General features: G+C 29.7%; 1 protein-coding gene across 2 annotated transcripts in view; it reads left to right on the top strand.

Annotated features, from left to right (window-relative positions):
- LOC107452741 (ankyrin repeat domain-containing protein 13B) overlaps window positions 1–15798 on the top strand; it is a 29376-nt gene extending 13578 nt beyond the window's left edge. Inside the window, exons 9-17 of one of the 2 annotated variants that reach the window (XR_011636211.1) lie at window positions 1015–1164; window positions 2169–2339; window positions 3844–3946; window positions 5106–5267; window positions 5474–5613; window positions 6972–7105; window positions 8874–8924; window positions 10567–10676; window positions 14797–15798. Coding sequence is in view for 1 of the 2 variants with exons in the window: in XM_043044984.2 (XP_042900918.1) it covers window positions 1015–1164; window positions 2169–2339; window positions 3844–3946; window positions 5106–5267; window positions 5474–5613; window positions 6972–7105; window positions 8874–8895 (882 nt within the window). In the remaining variant the exon portion in view is untranslated. Of the gene's footprint in view, window positions 1–1014; window positions 1165–2168; window positions 2340–3843; window positions 3947–5105; window positions 5268–5473; window positions 5614–6971; window positions 7106–8873; window positions 8925–10566; window positions 10947–14796 lie in introns of those variants that run through there. The other variant, XM_043044984.2, reaches the window with a different exon arrangement.

Here is a 15798-nt window from a genome sequence, read left to right as displayed (position 1 = left end):
ACTCAGCCTTTCATCCCTTCAGTGGGTCGATAAATGAGTACCAAGCATGCTTGGGAACTAAACACTGGGGGTTCCGCATTCGGCTGACCACCTGACCGGAACATCTGCTCCTGCACCCCAGAGCCCAAGGTCAAGAAAACTGAGATGGGCACAGTAGGCCTTGGCCCTCTATGGGCTCTCGCGCCACTGAGTTTAGTTAACATGTAAATGTAAAGGTTAGAAATTTTTGTGGTTAATAACTGCAGCTATTTTGTAAGTTTTGACGAAAAAAGATTTTAGAAAGTTTGTCATTTTATTTAAGAGTGTTGCATACCTGCCAAGTCTCTTGTTATCTAATGAAGACTCCTGTATTTTACTGCTATCTCCTGTTTACCTGTATTTTCTGAAATTTCTCTGTATTTGTTGAAAAATTAAGAAAAAAACTTTTTTTTTTGGCGATAGAATATCCGCTAATGGCAAAAATTCATCTTGTATTCCTCAACAGATGGCACTATTGCCAGTACTCCAGTATGTTGTGTGTTTATAGTTTAAATAATTATAAATAATGGTTAAAAAAAATATTCTTTAGATTAAGATTTATATACGTATTTTTTACTTCGCTACTTACATGATTATGCATGATGTATCAAAATCTTACTTGTAGCCCAGAAAATGCGCCTAGAAAAATATCTGTTATTTTATTTCTCCAATGTTGGCTGGTATTCTGTTTGCTTTTAATCACGAAAATATGTGTGTTAAAATTTGTATAATATGGCCATTGATAACAAAAATGATACATTTTTCGTAAAATTTTTCTCTTATTGGAATATTGTGAAGAAGAAATATTAAAACTCAATATGTGTGGGTTTTTTAAGGCACAGAGTTTTTATTCTGTTGCACCAATCTTAGGTTGTGTGATTTATTATTAGTTACTTATCTGCATATATTGTTTATTGTATTAAGCGATAGAGTAAGCTTTTGAGTGACAAGAACTAAAAGGTTGAAATTATGTGCTTAAAACTTGTTTCAATTTAGGTTTATGTTGCCACAAATGTTGAATTAGTGACCAAAACACGAACTGAACATCTATCAGAAAGTGACAAGAGGAAATACAAAGCTACAAGATCAGCTTTTCAATCTTTCTTAGGTATTATGGAAGTGGATGAACGCACAAACATGTTATCAGTAAGTTTTATTTTACTTTTTTTATGAAACAACAACTATATCAAATTCTGCATTGTTTTACTTTTTATTCCTGCAATAATGCATTCATGATAAAATTTCAATACATTTTCATGATGATTCAAATGATGAGTTACTTTTTTTTTAACTAAACATATTTACCAAAATGAGTTTTTGTCAATAAATAAGCAAATATTTAGTGGAACCTTTTGACAAAAAAATTGTGTGTTTTATGGTATGCAACTTTATCAGCAACAACAGAACAATACTAGGAGCATAACATGTTTGGCTACTTATATATGTTTCATTTTTTAAATGAGTATTGTTACTATTTTTAAGCTTAATATAGTAGTGTAATGAAGGTTTTGAAAAATATGTTACTTAAAAACTAATGCCATGCATGACGAATTGTTTTTCAGTTTGAATGAAAAGAATATAGTATTATAATAAAAATACAATATTTATAATAGTGAAACTCAGTTGAATACAAGGTTGAAAGTTATTGTATTCGAAGTAAAAATAAAAACATTTATATTAAAAAACATATTTATAAACTAAAATCTTCATTTTTTTTGCAATTTTCCATAAATAATGAAATGTACTTGTAGTACTCTTATACCATGCATAATAAATTTGGATGGATGGGTCCTTTTTAAATATTTTAATTTCTTAGTAGCAATTTAAATATATGTTATTGGTTACGTAGTTGTGATGGTATTATGAAAATTTCTCAATCAATTATGTACTTTTTTGATTTCAAATTGCACAAATATTTGAGCTCTAAGTTTTATTCTATTTATTTTATTGTTGGGAGATTTAACTATACATTTTTATATGTTTAGCTTCTCATAATAATTTTTTAAAAAAAAGAATTAAATTATGTTATTCTATCAATTTAAATTGCTTACATTTTAAAATGTTTAATTTTCTTCATGAAAACTATATCAATAATGAATGTTAGTGATGTAAAATTTTGTTTAGTATTTTAAATGTTAAATTTTTTCTAGGAAATACGCTCGCCAAATCCAAGTTCAATAACTCCAGAAGAATACTTTGATCCTCTCGTTGACCTGAAAGGACGTGACATTGGCCGTCCTAGAGAAGTTACTACTAAAATGCAAAAATTTAAAGGAACTTTATGGCTGTGTGAAAATTATCCATTATCTCTTCAAGAGCAGGTATTGTGACAATTTTCCAACTATATTACATATTTACTACTAGTATTAGTAAATCTTATTTGTACTATACATATCGTAGAATGTTGAAATGGATTATTATTTTTAATTTGAAAACAAATTTTTCTACAGTTCCTAAGAGTGTTCTATTGTGTTAATGCAAATTTAATGCTTATTATTTAAGGAAATATCTCTTTTTGAAAATCACTCTAATTTATTGAGTGTATAGTCCTAAATGCACTTATTTTGATTTTTTCATTTTATCATTAGCCGTTTTTTGAGATCGAGTAGTTCCTCTTTAAGAGGTTTCCCTTGTAATCTTATCACTTTGCTGTTATGTATTGATCTTTGCATGATATTTTCCCTCATGTCTGCAATTTCTATTTTTTTATCACTTTCATCTTTTTTTATGTTTTAAGATTTTCAGATTTTTTTTATGCTTTAAAAATTGCTTAACAAAAAAAACAAAAAACATTATACTTTTTCCAAAATGTATAAAAAGCAATGAAATAAATCTTTAAAATTCTTGGATTGGTAAAGATTAATGTTAGATGTTGGCAATTTGGATTTCTTAATGCGGCTATTGAGGTGATCATTCCCTAGTTAATTTTTATAAAGTTATGATCTTTGTTAATTAAAATGAGGTTTTTGTGGCCAGTTTTGCTATTTGGATCTTACCAATTTAAATTAATAGTTTTATTTTAAAGTCATAAAGACGAGATGAGAAGCAGCTTCTGTTGATCTGGGAATCTGAGCACCATATAGGTAGATGTCTGTCTTGACTCGTGTTGGTGTTTTTTTTCGTCTGGCACCTACCCTTCAGCCTGTCTGGCTTGGGAGGTAGCTTGGGTCATTGGTACACGCAAGCCTCACCGCCTCGACAAGGCAGGAACATCATCAGGAGGACTGGTATGCGGGCAAAGAGCCAGGTTCTTCATTCTCCCTCAATTGTGACAGAGCTTCTAAAACGCAAGCGGTCACACAAAAAGTCTCTCGTTTTTCAAAGGCAGGAAAATCTTCGAGGTCTGCTCCACATGTCAAACTGAGCAGGCTTCTCCCGAACACATCCTGGACTGTTTGGGACTTTCCAGAGAGGACATATACTCATCCACCCTGCTGCTCCTCTATTTCCTTAGGCCCTTAGGTGACTTCCTCAGACATTTGGAGGATAAGACACAACAACAATTTTAATGTTGTTGCATAATCTTATTTAATTAAAACTTTATGTGAATGATGTTTATTTAGTATGTAAATTTAGTATGTTTTCTGACTTGTTGAAAGTTGAACCATGATGAACTTATATCAATCCTTTTCTAAAAAGTTTTTTAAAAAAATATACAATTTGATGCTTTTCACACCATGGAGCAGCATTTTAACTGCAAAAATATTATTAGCTAATAAATTTAATAAGCTTGCTGCACACAAATTAGTATTTTTTCTTGTTGGCTTGTGTATTTTATTTTTTTTAAAGAATTTTTCATTGAAATGATTATGATTTCTTTTACAGCTGATACCTATAATTGACTTGATGGCAATAAGTAACAGACATTTTGCAAAACTTCGAGACTTTATACTTCATCAGCTGCCTGCTGGTTTCCCTATAAAAATGGGTGAGGTATACATCATGATTCTTATTATAGTAGATACATTTATCACAGTTAAACACATTTACCATGTATAGGAAATTGGAATCTTTTCACCTAATATATTTTATTTTCATCTACTGTAAATATAAAATTGTATCATGGTGTTTAAAATGGTACAAACCTAAGATCCATATTTTTATTTTAAGTAGTTCAATTAAAGTACATGCATTCATTGATAATTTGAGAATAGCATATTTTGATTATAATATGTGCTATAGTTTCAATGTAAGAAAATTTTTTTCATAAATATATGCACTTTAATCTTTAAATAATAATGACCTTGAATAAAACTTAAAATTGTTTAATTTTTTTCTTTTCTTTTTTTTATATTTTATTTTGTTAGAAGTAAGTAGCTGATTGTTGATTAGTTGTATATTAGGCAAAATTTGTAAATTTCCTTGTAAAAATTTCAGAACAATTTCAGCTCTTAAATTTTCTATACTGAATTCGTAACATGAAATTTGCTTAAAAATATAAAACTTTCTAGTAAAAGTACAGTTTTAATTTAAAGTATACCTACCTATATTGTAGTTTTAAACATGATACTCTTTTCATATAGTATAGTTGGACCATAATGGCTTTCAATTCTGTTTAAAGGCAAATATCACATTACATATACTAAACTCAGTGGCGCGACAGATCATAGAGGGCCAATGCCTACTCTATCCACCTCAGTTTTCCTGACCTTGGGCTGTGGGGTGCAGGAGCAGGTGTTCCAGTTGGGTAGTCAGCCGAATGTGAAGACCCCAGTGTTTAGTCCCCAAACATGCGGCGTGGTATTCATTTTATCGACCCACTGAAGAGATGAAAGGCTGAGTCATACAGGGATCGAACCCTGAACTTGCAGCACGAGAGTGCGAAGCACTACCACTCAGCCTCTGGGCATCATAATGTTGCATATACAGGGTGAAAGAAATAACTTGAATTAACTTAAAAGGCAAAGATTAGAAGAAAGAACCTATCGCAAACTCATTTTGGAGCTATTAAGTCTCAGTCTGAAAATCTAATCATTAGATCAAAAGTTATTCAATATTTGTGCACTGTACTTATACATTTGTTTAGAAGATGTTTAAGCAAATGTTAGAGAAAAAGACAGAGATATTTACAGTTTTTTTACTTTCAGAGGTGCCGCTGTTTCGGGTTCTTCAAGCCAGAGTTACGTTTGGTAATGTATTTGCCTTAGATTCTCCTGTACCTTATGTTTCACCATACAAGATTGATGGGTGTCTTGCATGTGAAATTGACACAGCTTGCTTTGATGTGCCTGATAATTACGTCAAGTTTGGTGAGCTCCTATAAATATATATAATTACAATGTCATTCTCTTACTCTCTGCTAATAGTCATGAGAGCTTGGAAAAGTCTTTTTTTTATTTATTTATTCAGTTTCAAAATACTTGAAGTACTTTCAACTAATTATTCTTACTTTCGATTTAAGTTTAAACTTATTATTGTTACTGATTATTCTTCTATTTATTACCTTTCCCTTCAGGTAACACGCAGGCAAATCGTTCAGCTGAGAAACCACCAATGACTGCAGAAAGCCTAGCTGAGAGGAGAGAGGAAAGAAAGCAGAAACTTTTGATGAAATATGGATATACATCACCACCAGCTCCTTGCACAACAGCCACTGTGAGTCCACCTACTATTTCTATATAAATACAACAGAGAGCTGTGGTGGCTCAGAGAATAGAGTGTTCGTTTTCCAATGAGGTGAATCGGATTAAAATACCAGCAATGGCTGGTTGATTCGAATTCCGCACCTTGCCTGCACTGACCACAGTGCTGATGTTACATATCCTCAGTGATAGACGGATCATGGTACATTGATCAGTGGTACATTGACCAAAATGAATATAGGAATTCAAAAGCTTTCTTCCTTTTTCAATACCACTGTAATTAGAAAAGCATTCTAATATAGATATCGCAATACTATAGAATTGCTGGTGGTAAAGCTAGAAAAAGTTATTAACTTCCCTTCGGTCTATCCGAATTTTATTTTTCATGAACCCCATTCTAATAGCTGATTTTTCAAATTGGGCCAAAAGTTTTGCCATATGATGTCTTTTAAAATGTTTGCTGCGAAAAGAAAGATTGCTTACCTAGCGTTTGTAAAGAAGTGTTTCCAAATTTTTATCCAACCCCTGTATATGGCTGATACTACAAGTTTGGGAACATCTGTGTTCCGAACAAACGCTGAAGCCGCAATGGCACAGGGAATAGAGAGTTCGTCTTTCAATGAGGTGACCCGGGCTCGAATCCCAGCGATGGCTGATAGATACGAATTCCGCATCCGACTTGAACCGACCACGGTGCTGACATGAAATATCTTCTGTGGTAGATGGATCATGGGTTAGAGTCCCTTTGCCGTGCTAACAGTGGGAGGTTGTCGTGGTCTTCCTCCCCATGTAATGCAAATGCAGGTTAGTTCCATCAAAAAGTCCTCCACAACGATAAGTTTCGTCCAATACTTGATCCAGGAGTTCCCTTGATTTCTGGATTGGGTTCAAAATTACAAGGCTACGGGGTTGAACATTAGCAGTCGTATACCAAAAATTGGGTCGGCTGTTCAACGCCGGATGTTAAATAAAACAAATACAACAGAACCTTGATTATTCTATACGCCTTGAAACAGAATATATCTGTTGACTGAAAGAGAAATCAAGAGCCTATTGTACTCTTTTGACTTTCTGGGTTAGCTTTATAAATGTATATAAATTTAAGCATATTGAAGGCTGAATCTTGAAGTGTCAGATTTGCCTTACATGTGTATTGTGGTGAATATTACATAATTATATTTAAGACAAACTAATTTTTCAAACTAAGTAGCAGTAACTAAGAATTAAGTAAAATGGTATATCTTAGGTTTAAAATGAATAAATGATAAAAAGGTATATCTTAGGTTTAGTAGGCAATTATTATGTTTCACATTTGCATGCATTGATCTGTTGTTTTTGTTAAAAATAGTGAAATTACAATGACCATTTCAGTCTCCCATCAGCATGTATTCTGGGGGCAGTTTACCAGCTCAACCATCGACAAGCACAGGTGCCTCTGCTTCTGGGGAAACTTCAAATCAAACAGAAGGAGGTCGCACTTGGAGGACTGTTGCCAGAAAACTGAAGTAATTGTTCACATTCATTTATTTAATTTTACTTGTTCTGTTTGGTTCACTACAATTATTAGAGATTATTTAAAAACTGAAAATAATCTTTCAAAATTATGTGACGTATTAAATCATGATTTTTAATTTATATACACCTCTATTCTCTTCTTTTACCAGATAATTATTGGTTGATTTTAATATTAAAAAATTATTGGTAAAGATTTGAGTTGTAAATAATATGAAGCTAATTTTTTATGTTCATGCCAGTCGAACTGGCATTCAAAATTATCTAATAGATGCTAATTTAAACATTGAAAATTATACCACGTTTTCAAACATATTTTTAAATTTTTGCACATTCAATTATTGTTTTATTATAAATACAAAAAAAACTTACTTATTTGGAAGGAATGTAGTCAGAATTGATGCAAAGCGAATTTATATTCATTTGAATGTGCCAATTAAAATTTTTTATACTTAGTATTTGTTGGTGTTGTTTTGTAATTTATACGCATAACTTTTATTATTTGTTTTATTTGATACTTTTTTTTTAACAAATGCCTATGTGTATGCTCACACACAGATATTTCATATGTTCTATGTCAATTTGTTTCTATTTAAACATCTTAAATAATTTTTATTCCCCTTATTCAACATATTCTCCCCATTATCTTATATTTGAAATAATGCAAATAATTTTTTTTTTGTTTTCTTCAAATGGTAACTGTTTTATTTAATTAGAAAATACTTGCTAAAAATGATTTCATTTATTTTCTTATTGATATTTTCTAATGAATAATTTATTTTCTCATTGATTTATTAAAGATATTTGTTTGCCAAGAACTTACTTTGTATCAAAAGACTTACTGTATTATATGTATATTTTAAAAGTTTTTTTTATAATCAATAATTATTCAATGTTTGTTTAATCAAAAAAATATTTTTTATAATTGTATCCCAAAGTTTTAGTTTGCATAAGAAATTGTCTAGTTAAAAAAACTGAAATATCTATTATTATTTTGCATGCTAATATTTACAAAAATTTTCTTCCCTACATACAAAATCTCTATATACATACAAAAATTGTATGTATCTTTATGTGGAAATGTAGGTAAACTGTGGCACTTGCAAAGCTTATAGTATAAAAATTTTGTTCGTCCCAATTTTTGAGAAATCAATTGAAGTTTTCTTTTAATAAAATTATTTGAAATTTAATCTCAAGAAGAAAAGGTGAATTGGAAAAATCCACAATAGTTCAGTTCAAAATCTGAAACTAATTTATGAGGGTTTGCAAACTAGTATTAATAAGCTAGTAAAATTGGCTATTTAAATTACTAGTTTGCCAATATTTAAATTATTGGCAAACTAGTAAAACTGGCTATTTCTAAAAGTGTCTTTCAAAAATTAATCAAAACAAATTTGATTTTGTAGCAATTAAATGAAATATCAACCAGTCTTTTCTTTGCAACTGTGCATTAATAGGTTAAAACCAATATTTATTTCATGGAACAATAGATTTTATTAAAAAGTTGGAGTTGCATTGCTGTTAAGTTTTCTGAACCCCCCCCCAAAAAAATCATTGAGGGGTTTTAAAAAAATTTTTTATTTTTGTTATTTAACAAAATTTTGCTTTTTTATTCCTTGTTTTCTTATTTTAAGAATTCAAATTTGTGTTTTTAATTGCATCTAAATATGTTACAAATTAAAAATTGTCGTAATTTTTATGCCTTTTTTAATTGTAAAAAGCTGTCTGATTTTTAATATTTATTTTTATTCTTTTTCATAGGCTTGCATTTACGAAACATTGATACAGATTAGACATTAGAATTATTTTTAGGTATGATATTTTTTCCTGAAATTCATAAATATAATAATTGATTTTTTTAATACAAGTGTAATAATCTGAATTGATAAATGGTCATAAATTTTTACCTTCATTTAAATTACTTTAAAAACCTATTAAACATCCATTATAATGCACTTCCAAACAAAAGATTCTTTACTTTTCTATTATCATGTGCAAGCCAATTGGATTTTTTAATTTCTTTTAATATGTGTTGTAGAATTATATATCTTTTAGCCTAAATAAATCCAAAGATATTCCAGGTATAAATACATCTTTTAAAAAGTTTTTTCATTGAAATATTAATAGCTAATCCATCAGTTCTAGCAGTTGAAGTCCTTTTGCTGCATGATTGATCTTAAAGCGACTATTTTCCCTCTTAAAAGGTCTTAAACCACTGAAAAACCTGGGCTTCAGGCGTACCACTGTCTCCTTAGATCTGCTAAAGTTTTGCAAAAGTTTTAGTTACATAAATACGAAACAAAATCTGATAACATACTGTACTCCATATTAATGTCATTCATTTTTAGAATGTACCACTGTCAAACAAAAACATGCGTAACATATTTTCCAACAACTAAAAACAAAATTATAATCCTATTTATTCATTTTCTCAATAATAAAAATCATTTATGTAATCGGTACTTTTTTATACCTCAACCTTGAACTGAGTGTAGAATTAAATCAATTTTTAGAGATTCCCTTTACATCTGTCTAACTTATTTTATTTTATAACCGTCGTTGAACAGCTGACCTAATTTTGGGTTTACGGCTTCTAATGTTCAAATCCGTAGCCTTGTTATTTTAACCCCAATCCAGAAGACAAGGGAACTCCTGGATAAAGTATTAGGAGAAATTCGCCTTTGTGGAGGACTTTTTGATGGAACTAACCCACATTTGCATTAGCCGAGAGGAAAACTTTCGAAAAAGCCATGAAAACTTTCCATGGTTAGCCTCACAGAAAGACTCTAATCCCTGATCCGTGTCTATCACTGAGGATATTTTCTGTCAACACTGTGGCCAGTCCGAGCCGGGTGCTGAATTTGTATCGATCCATCATCTCTGGGATTTAAACCCAGGTCAACATATTGAAAGGCAAACGCTCTATCCCCTGAGCCACCACGACTCAACATTAGCATAGAATTCAAAAACCTTCTATGGTTGGTATATGTTTTGATTTTATTAAAATTCGTTATTATTTCTCACACCAACACATTTGAATGCATAAAGCTAAAAAAAGGAGCATCGCAACAAGCTAAAGCAATAAGCCAATACATGAATTCTTTACCTTTAAAACTATTCTAGTGTATGCATGTCACTTGCATATTTGATTTCTTGTTGGTCGGAGGTGTCTGGTGTGACTTAGTCCTGCAGCCACAATACTTGATCCAGGAATTTCCTTGTCTTCTGGATTGGGTTCAAAATTACAAGGCTACAGAGTTGAATATCAGTGGTCGTAATTCCTAAATTGGGTCGGCTGTTCAACGACGGTTTTAAAATTATAAAAAATTTAAATATATTATCTGTAGCAATTGCTTGTAAAATACTTCTGACTTGTAAATTTTATTTCATTTTACTTTTATTTCAATTTAATATTACTAGTTTGTCTTCTGTCTAATATATTTGTGTTTTGTAGAAACTGGTCGTACCATGATTTTCTTAAGATTTCCTGTATCAGCTAGTCATACGGCAGTTCTTCCTTTCATTCCAGCATTCTCTCTGGCCATCCATATATCATATAGAGGGGTGTGTATCATAATCATGAGCCATCTTTTATATATTTATACATATTATACATACATTTAAGCTATATACAAATTTATTGATGTCTGTTTTTAACTATACATTCTTTAGGAGATATTATGATCTTTGTATAAATTTTTATGCTTATTTATTTTAGTCATGTACTTAAATAAACTATTATATACTCTCTGTCAATAATTAATGTGGTGTGTAAGCTAGTGCTTTCGAGCTATATTGCTGAAAGTGTAATAGTGCTTTTGTAAAAAGGAAAAATGCTAATTAATGCCAATTTTTTTTCCATGACAATTACGGAACAGTTGTTTCGACAAATTTTTTTCCTTTTAATTAGCTCACTGTTATTATTCAGAAGTGAAAAAAAAATGTTTTATCTGTTTTAAATTTTATCTTCATTAAATAAATAATTAATAAAAAACTTAAAATTTCAATCTCTTTTTGAAAAATGATTTTGCTGTTTCTGCTTTCTGTATTTTTTGATATTTTTATGTCTGATTTTATTCCTTACAATTCTTTTCAGTATTACGATGTAATTTTTCTTGCATGTTTCCAAGCTGATCAGCTGATGATAGTATAGTATATATTTCTCACATTATTTCAAAACCATGACAGTTACATAAGTTTTTTTTCTCCAGTTTTTTTTCTTTTTTAAACATGAGCCTATTAAATTCTTTTTTTAGTTTGCTGCCTTAAACTTCAAGAGTTAATTGTCACTATATTTGGAAATCTGTTTTTAAGTATAAAAATAGTGTACATTTTGAATATTTCTCAGCAACTATCCTTAATGTATATCTGAAAAGAAGTTGCTATTGAAAAGTGAATGCATTCTAATCCTACTTGAGAAAAAAAAAAGCTCTGAGCGTTTTTTATCACTCCATTGCTCTTATTTACCTTGATAATAATCAGCCACAATTAGTTAATGTTTTTTTGCTCCGAAATACTAATTTCAAACCCCTGAAATGCGTGATTTTTTTTCACCTTATTTTTGACAATTATTTTAAAATATACTATGGTTATGTAACATTTTTTACACAAAGGAGGAAAAAAAAGAACTTAAGAAATGTGACAATAAACTTCACTTTAAAGTGGATTTGTTTCAGACAATTCAAATACTGAGATAATGAAAATAAAATTTAACTGAGAGCTTTAACTCAGTTTTTATTTATCTCAGAGCAAAAGCTAGGAGCAATATGTTTTTTTTAATTTTTTTTTTAATTTTTTTTTTTTACAAACGTGCAAAGTATTATGTTTTGCTATTCTTCTATTTGACCTATTCATAAGATAAATTGTGATTTGTGAAAAATATTTAAGAGAGTTAAGTTCATTTTATATCTGTTGATGAAAAAAATTCAAAACAAAATTGTAATTGAAAGTATATATATATATATATATATATATATATATATTTCAACACTTTTCATAATAAATTGTAGATTAGTGAAAATTTGATAAAAAAAAATGCAAACTTTAAATTATTTTTCCTCTAAACAGCAATCCTCATTTAAAGAATTTAAAATTTTATAGATCAAAATTTTATATAGCTGCCTCTGCAGATACTTATATTTATTTATAAGCCGTAGTGGCTCAGATGATTGATTGTTCACCTTCCAACAATGTGAACCAGATTTGAATCCCAGTAATGGCTGTTCATTACAAATCACGCACCCGGCTCGCACCGACCACAGAGCTGGCGTAAAATATCCTCAATGGTTGACGGGTCATGGTTTAGAATCTTCTTGCCGCCAGGCTAACCGTGGGAGATTTTTGTGGTTTTCTTCTCCATATAGCACAAATGCAAGTTAGTTCCATCGTGAAGTCCTACATAAAACAAATTTCTCTCATTACTTGATCCAGGAGTTTCCTTGTCTTCTGGATTGGGTTCAAAATTGCAAGTCTGAGTTGGACATTAGTATTCGTAAACCCAAAATTGGGTCCGCTGTTCAACAACAGTTATTAAAAAATAAAATATATTTATTTATTTATTTGTGTTATTATACTATTTTATTTATTAAATATTATTATACTATTTATATATAAGGCATGAACTTTGTCAATCACCTGATGAAATGAATTAAAATAGAAAAGATGTTCAATCTCTTTTTAAATAAATGCTTCCAGAGTTAAGACTAATATTACCAACCAAATATACATTTAGTTTTACATAAATTTATTTTATTAATTTTTTCGAATATAGTTCAAAAAATGTTTAATCATGTTAAAACAAGTTCAAATTATTGTTAAAATAAGTGCATAAAATTATTTTCCACTCTATTTCTGCTGAATCTTCCAAGAAAAGATTAGTTTTTTAAAAAAATTTGTTTTGAAAAAGTTGAATTACTCTTTTTAAAAGAGTTCTTGATGGTTGGGCAGCTATTAAACATATCCCGTAACATATGTGTACAATCTAATGAATACAGTATGTGTATTAATCTAGAGATATAGACCAGTTGTAAAATTGTTAATTATTTAGAGAAATATATATGTGATCCATTTCATTAAAATGCTAGTTTTCATATAATAACATTGTCATTGGAAATTTTTCTTTTGAAAATAAGTTCCCTAATTGGTGCTGTATATTTTTCTTATAATTATTTCAATATGTGATTATTATGTTGTCATATGTTTTGTATACAGGGAGTTCACTGCTCTGGCACATAGGAGTTGCAAATTAAGTTATTGAAAAACAAAATCGTAATCAAATTCTAACAAATTACTCTTGATAGAGGTAGAATGAAAAACATCAAAACCAGTCTGCTTGCTAGATGGAACTTGAAAATGTTAATAATAATTGCCTTTCACATTCTCTCAGTTACCTAACACAAGTCAAACAGGTTTTGAAGTTTTTAAGATTTCTTTATTCTTTAAAGACTACAAGATTTTGATTTTGTTTTTTAATTACTTAGGCAATCTGTATTAAACTCATCAGTGTCATTCTGTGAATATATAATTAGTCATATAAATTTAGAACTGTGGCTAGTGGATTTATAAAGAAAAAATTAATTTAATCTGTCACAACAGCGTGAAAACATACAGTTCTTTTTAAGGAATTTTTCCAGCTCATTTTTGTCGAGAATTCTAAAAGTACGCACTGTATTTTACTCATTTATTTATTTATTAAATTTTTCCCCATCAAACAACTTGTAGTCTGTGTTGAAGTAATTTTTAAACTCTCTACCTAGTTGAAAAATCTGAGCTATATTACTTGTTGTTCTTACCCAAATCTCTTTTTCTAATAATTAGAAGATAAAGTTAGAAATCTGCCTCTCTTTTAGTGAAGTTAGATATGTTTACTTTATCATTCTAGTCCATTCCATTTTAACAACGTGTCATATTATGAAAATCGATATTTGCTATTTTATTGCATAGTTGCAAGCGTTTTATTTTTTTGAATTATTATTTTTACACAGTAAGGAATAATCAGGATAACTGTAACTTTTTCTGTGTAATAATTTCACGTTTTTAAACATTTTGATTATGTAGTCCTTTTAGCAATTTGATTGAAACCCTTTTTTTAATATTTATTTTAAATATTGATTCTATTTTAATTATTGGTTCTATATAACAAAGCAATGCTAGTAGACATATAATATCTTTCTAAATAAAATTTTTTAGATGCATAAAATGGTTTTTTTCCGTTGTGTTTCGAATTTCGTAATTTCATTTCTACTTGTTGCTGTAACATATTTTGTCCAATGTGTGGTAATAGAGCTTTAATTCTATCGCGTAGTTAGTATTTTGATAAAAAATATGTATAGAATATAATAATTTTGTTACTAATGTCTAATTTAGGAATCAATCAAAAAGTGTCAATTTAACTATGCAACATTTCTACTGATAATCTGTGTTAAACTCATCTGTTTCATTCTATATATATATAATAAATCATATAAATTTAGAATTGTGGTTAGTGGATTTATGAAAGAAAATTTTTATTTAATATGTCGCAAACAGCATAAAAACATACAGTTCTTTTTAAGGAATTTATTGCTTTTTAAAATGTATCATTATTTGCGTATTTCTTTGTTTAAATTTTAAGTAAATTATAAATTGATTTTATTATTAGTTATAATATTATTATCATTATTTTAATAATTTTAAATTTCCACAGAACTGTGCTTCTGAGCATGAGTCCGGTCAATGATCAAGTACGTATAGGTGGCTTGTGCATGTTAAATCCTGTCATGGCTAAATGTCTGTTAGTGCATATATTTGGTTAGGAAGTTGTCAGATTGACGTGTTGTTCATATTAGATCAGAATTGTACTGCATACACTTAGTTGTATTTTTAATTGTCAGTTTTTGCAAAGCTCAAAGCCCACTTTTCAAAGTCAATATATAGCATATTCTGCACCTAACTTTGAAAATGCATCAAAGTACAAAAAATGGCAGCCATGCTGGGATTTAACATGCGTTTACTGCATATATGTACCTGATCTTTGACCGGATTCAGATTCAAAATCACAAGCTATTTTGTTTTGTTTTTTAATTAAAAATGTAAATCTTTATATCTTATATTTATTATTGCAACAGATATAAATATTGGCTTTGTTTAGTGAGGCATTGATCTTGATAGAAAACTGATCAAAATTACCTTTAACCCTCTAAGCCTTTGATCTTGATTTGATTAGTCAGCATTGATCTTGACAGAAAACTGATCAAAGTTACCATTAACCCTCTAAGCGTTTGATCTTGATTTGATTAGTCAGCGTGGAGTGGGGCATTGATCTTGACGGAAAACTGATCAAAATTACCATTAACCCTCTAAGCGTTTGATCTTGATTTGATTAGTCAGCGTTTAGTGGGGCATTGATCTTGACAGAAAACTGATTAAAGTTACCATTAACCCTCTAAACGTTTGTTCTTGATTTGATTAGTCAGCATTTAGTAAGGCATTGATCTTGACAGAAAACTGATCAAAATTACCATTAACCCTCTAAGCGTTTGATCTTGATTTGATTAGTCAGCGTTGAGTGGGGCATTGATCTTGACTGAAAACTGATCAAAATTACCATTAACCTTACTAAGGGTTTATCTTGATTTGATTAGTCAGCGTTTGATAAATCCCAAAAATATTTTAATGTAACATTGCTAGAAAAAAAACTTTTTAAAAA

The sequence above is a fragment of the Parasteatoda tepidariorum genome, chromosome 2 (genome assembly GCF_043381705.1).
Source record: "Parasteatoda tepidariorum isolate YZ-2023 chromosome 2, CAS_Ptep_4.0, whole genome shotgun sequence".
Lineage (NCBI taxonomy): Eukaryota > Metazoa > Arthropoda > Arachnida > Araneae > Theridiidae > Parasteatoda > Parasteatoda tepidariorum.
Note: the sequence above shows the minus strand (reverse complement) of the source record. Positions and strands in the feature narration are given on the sequence as shown.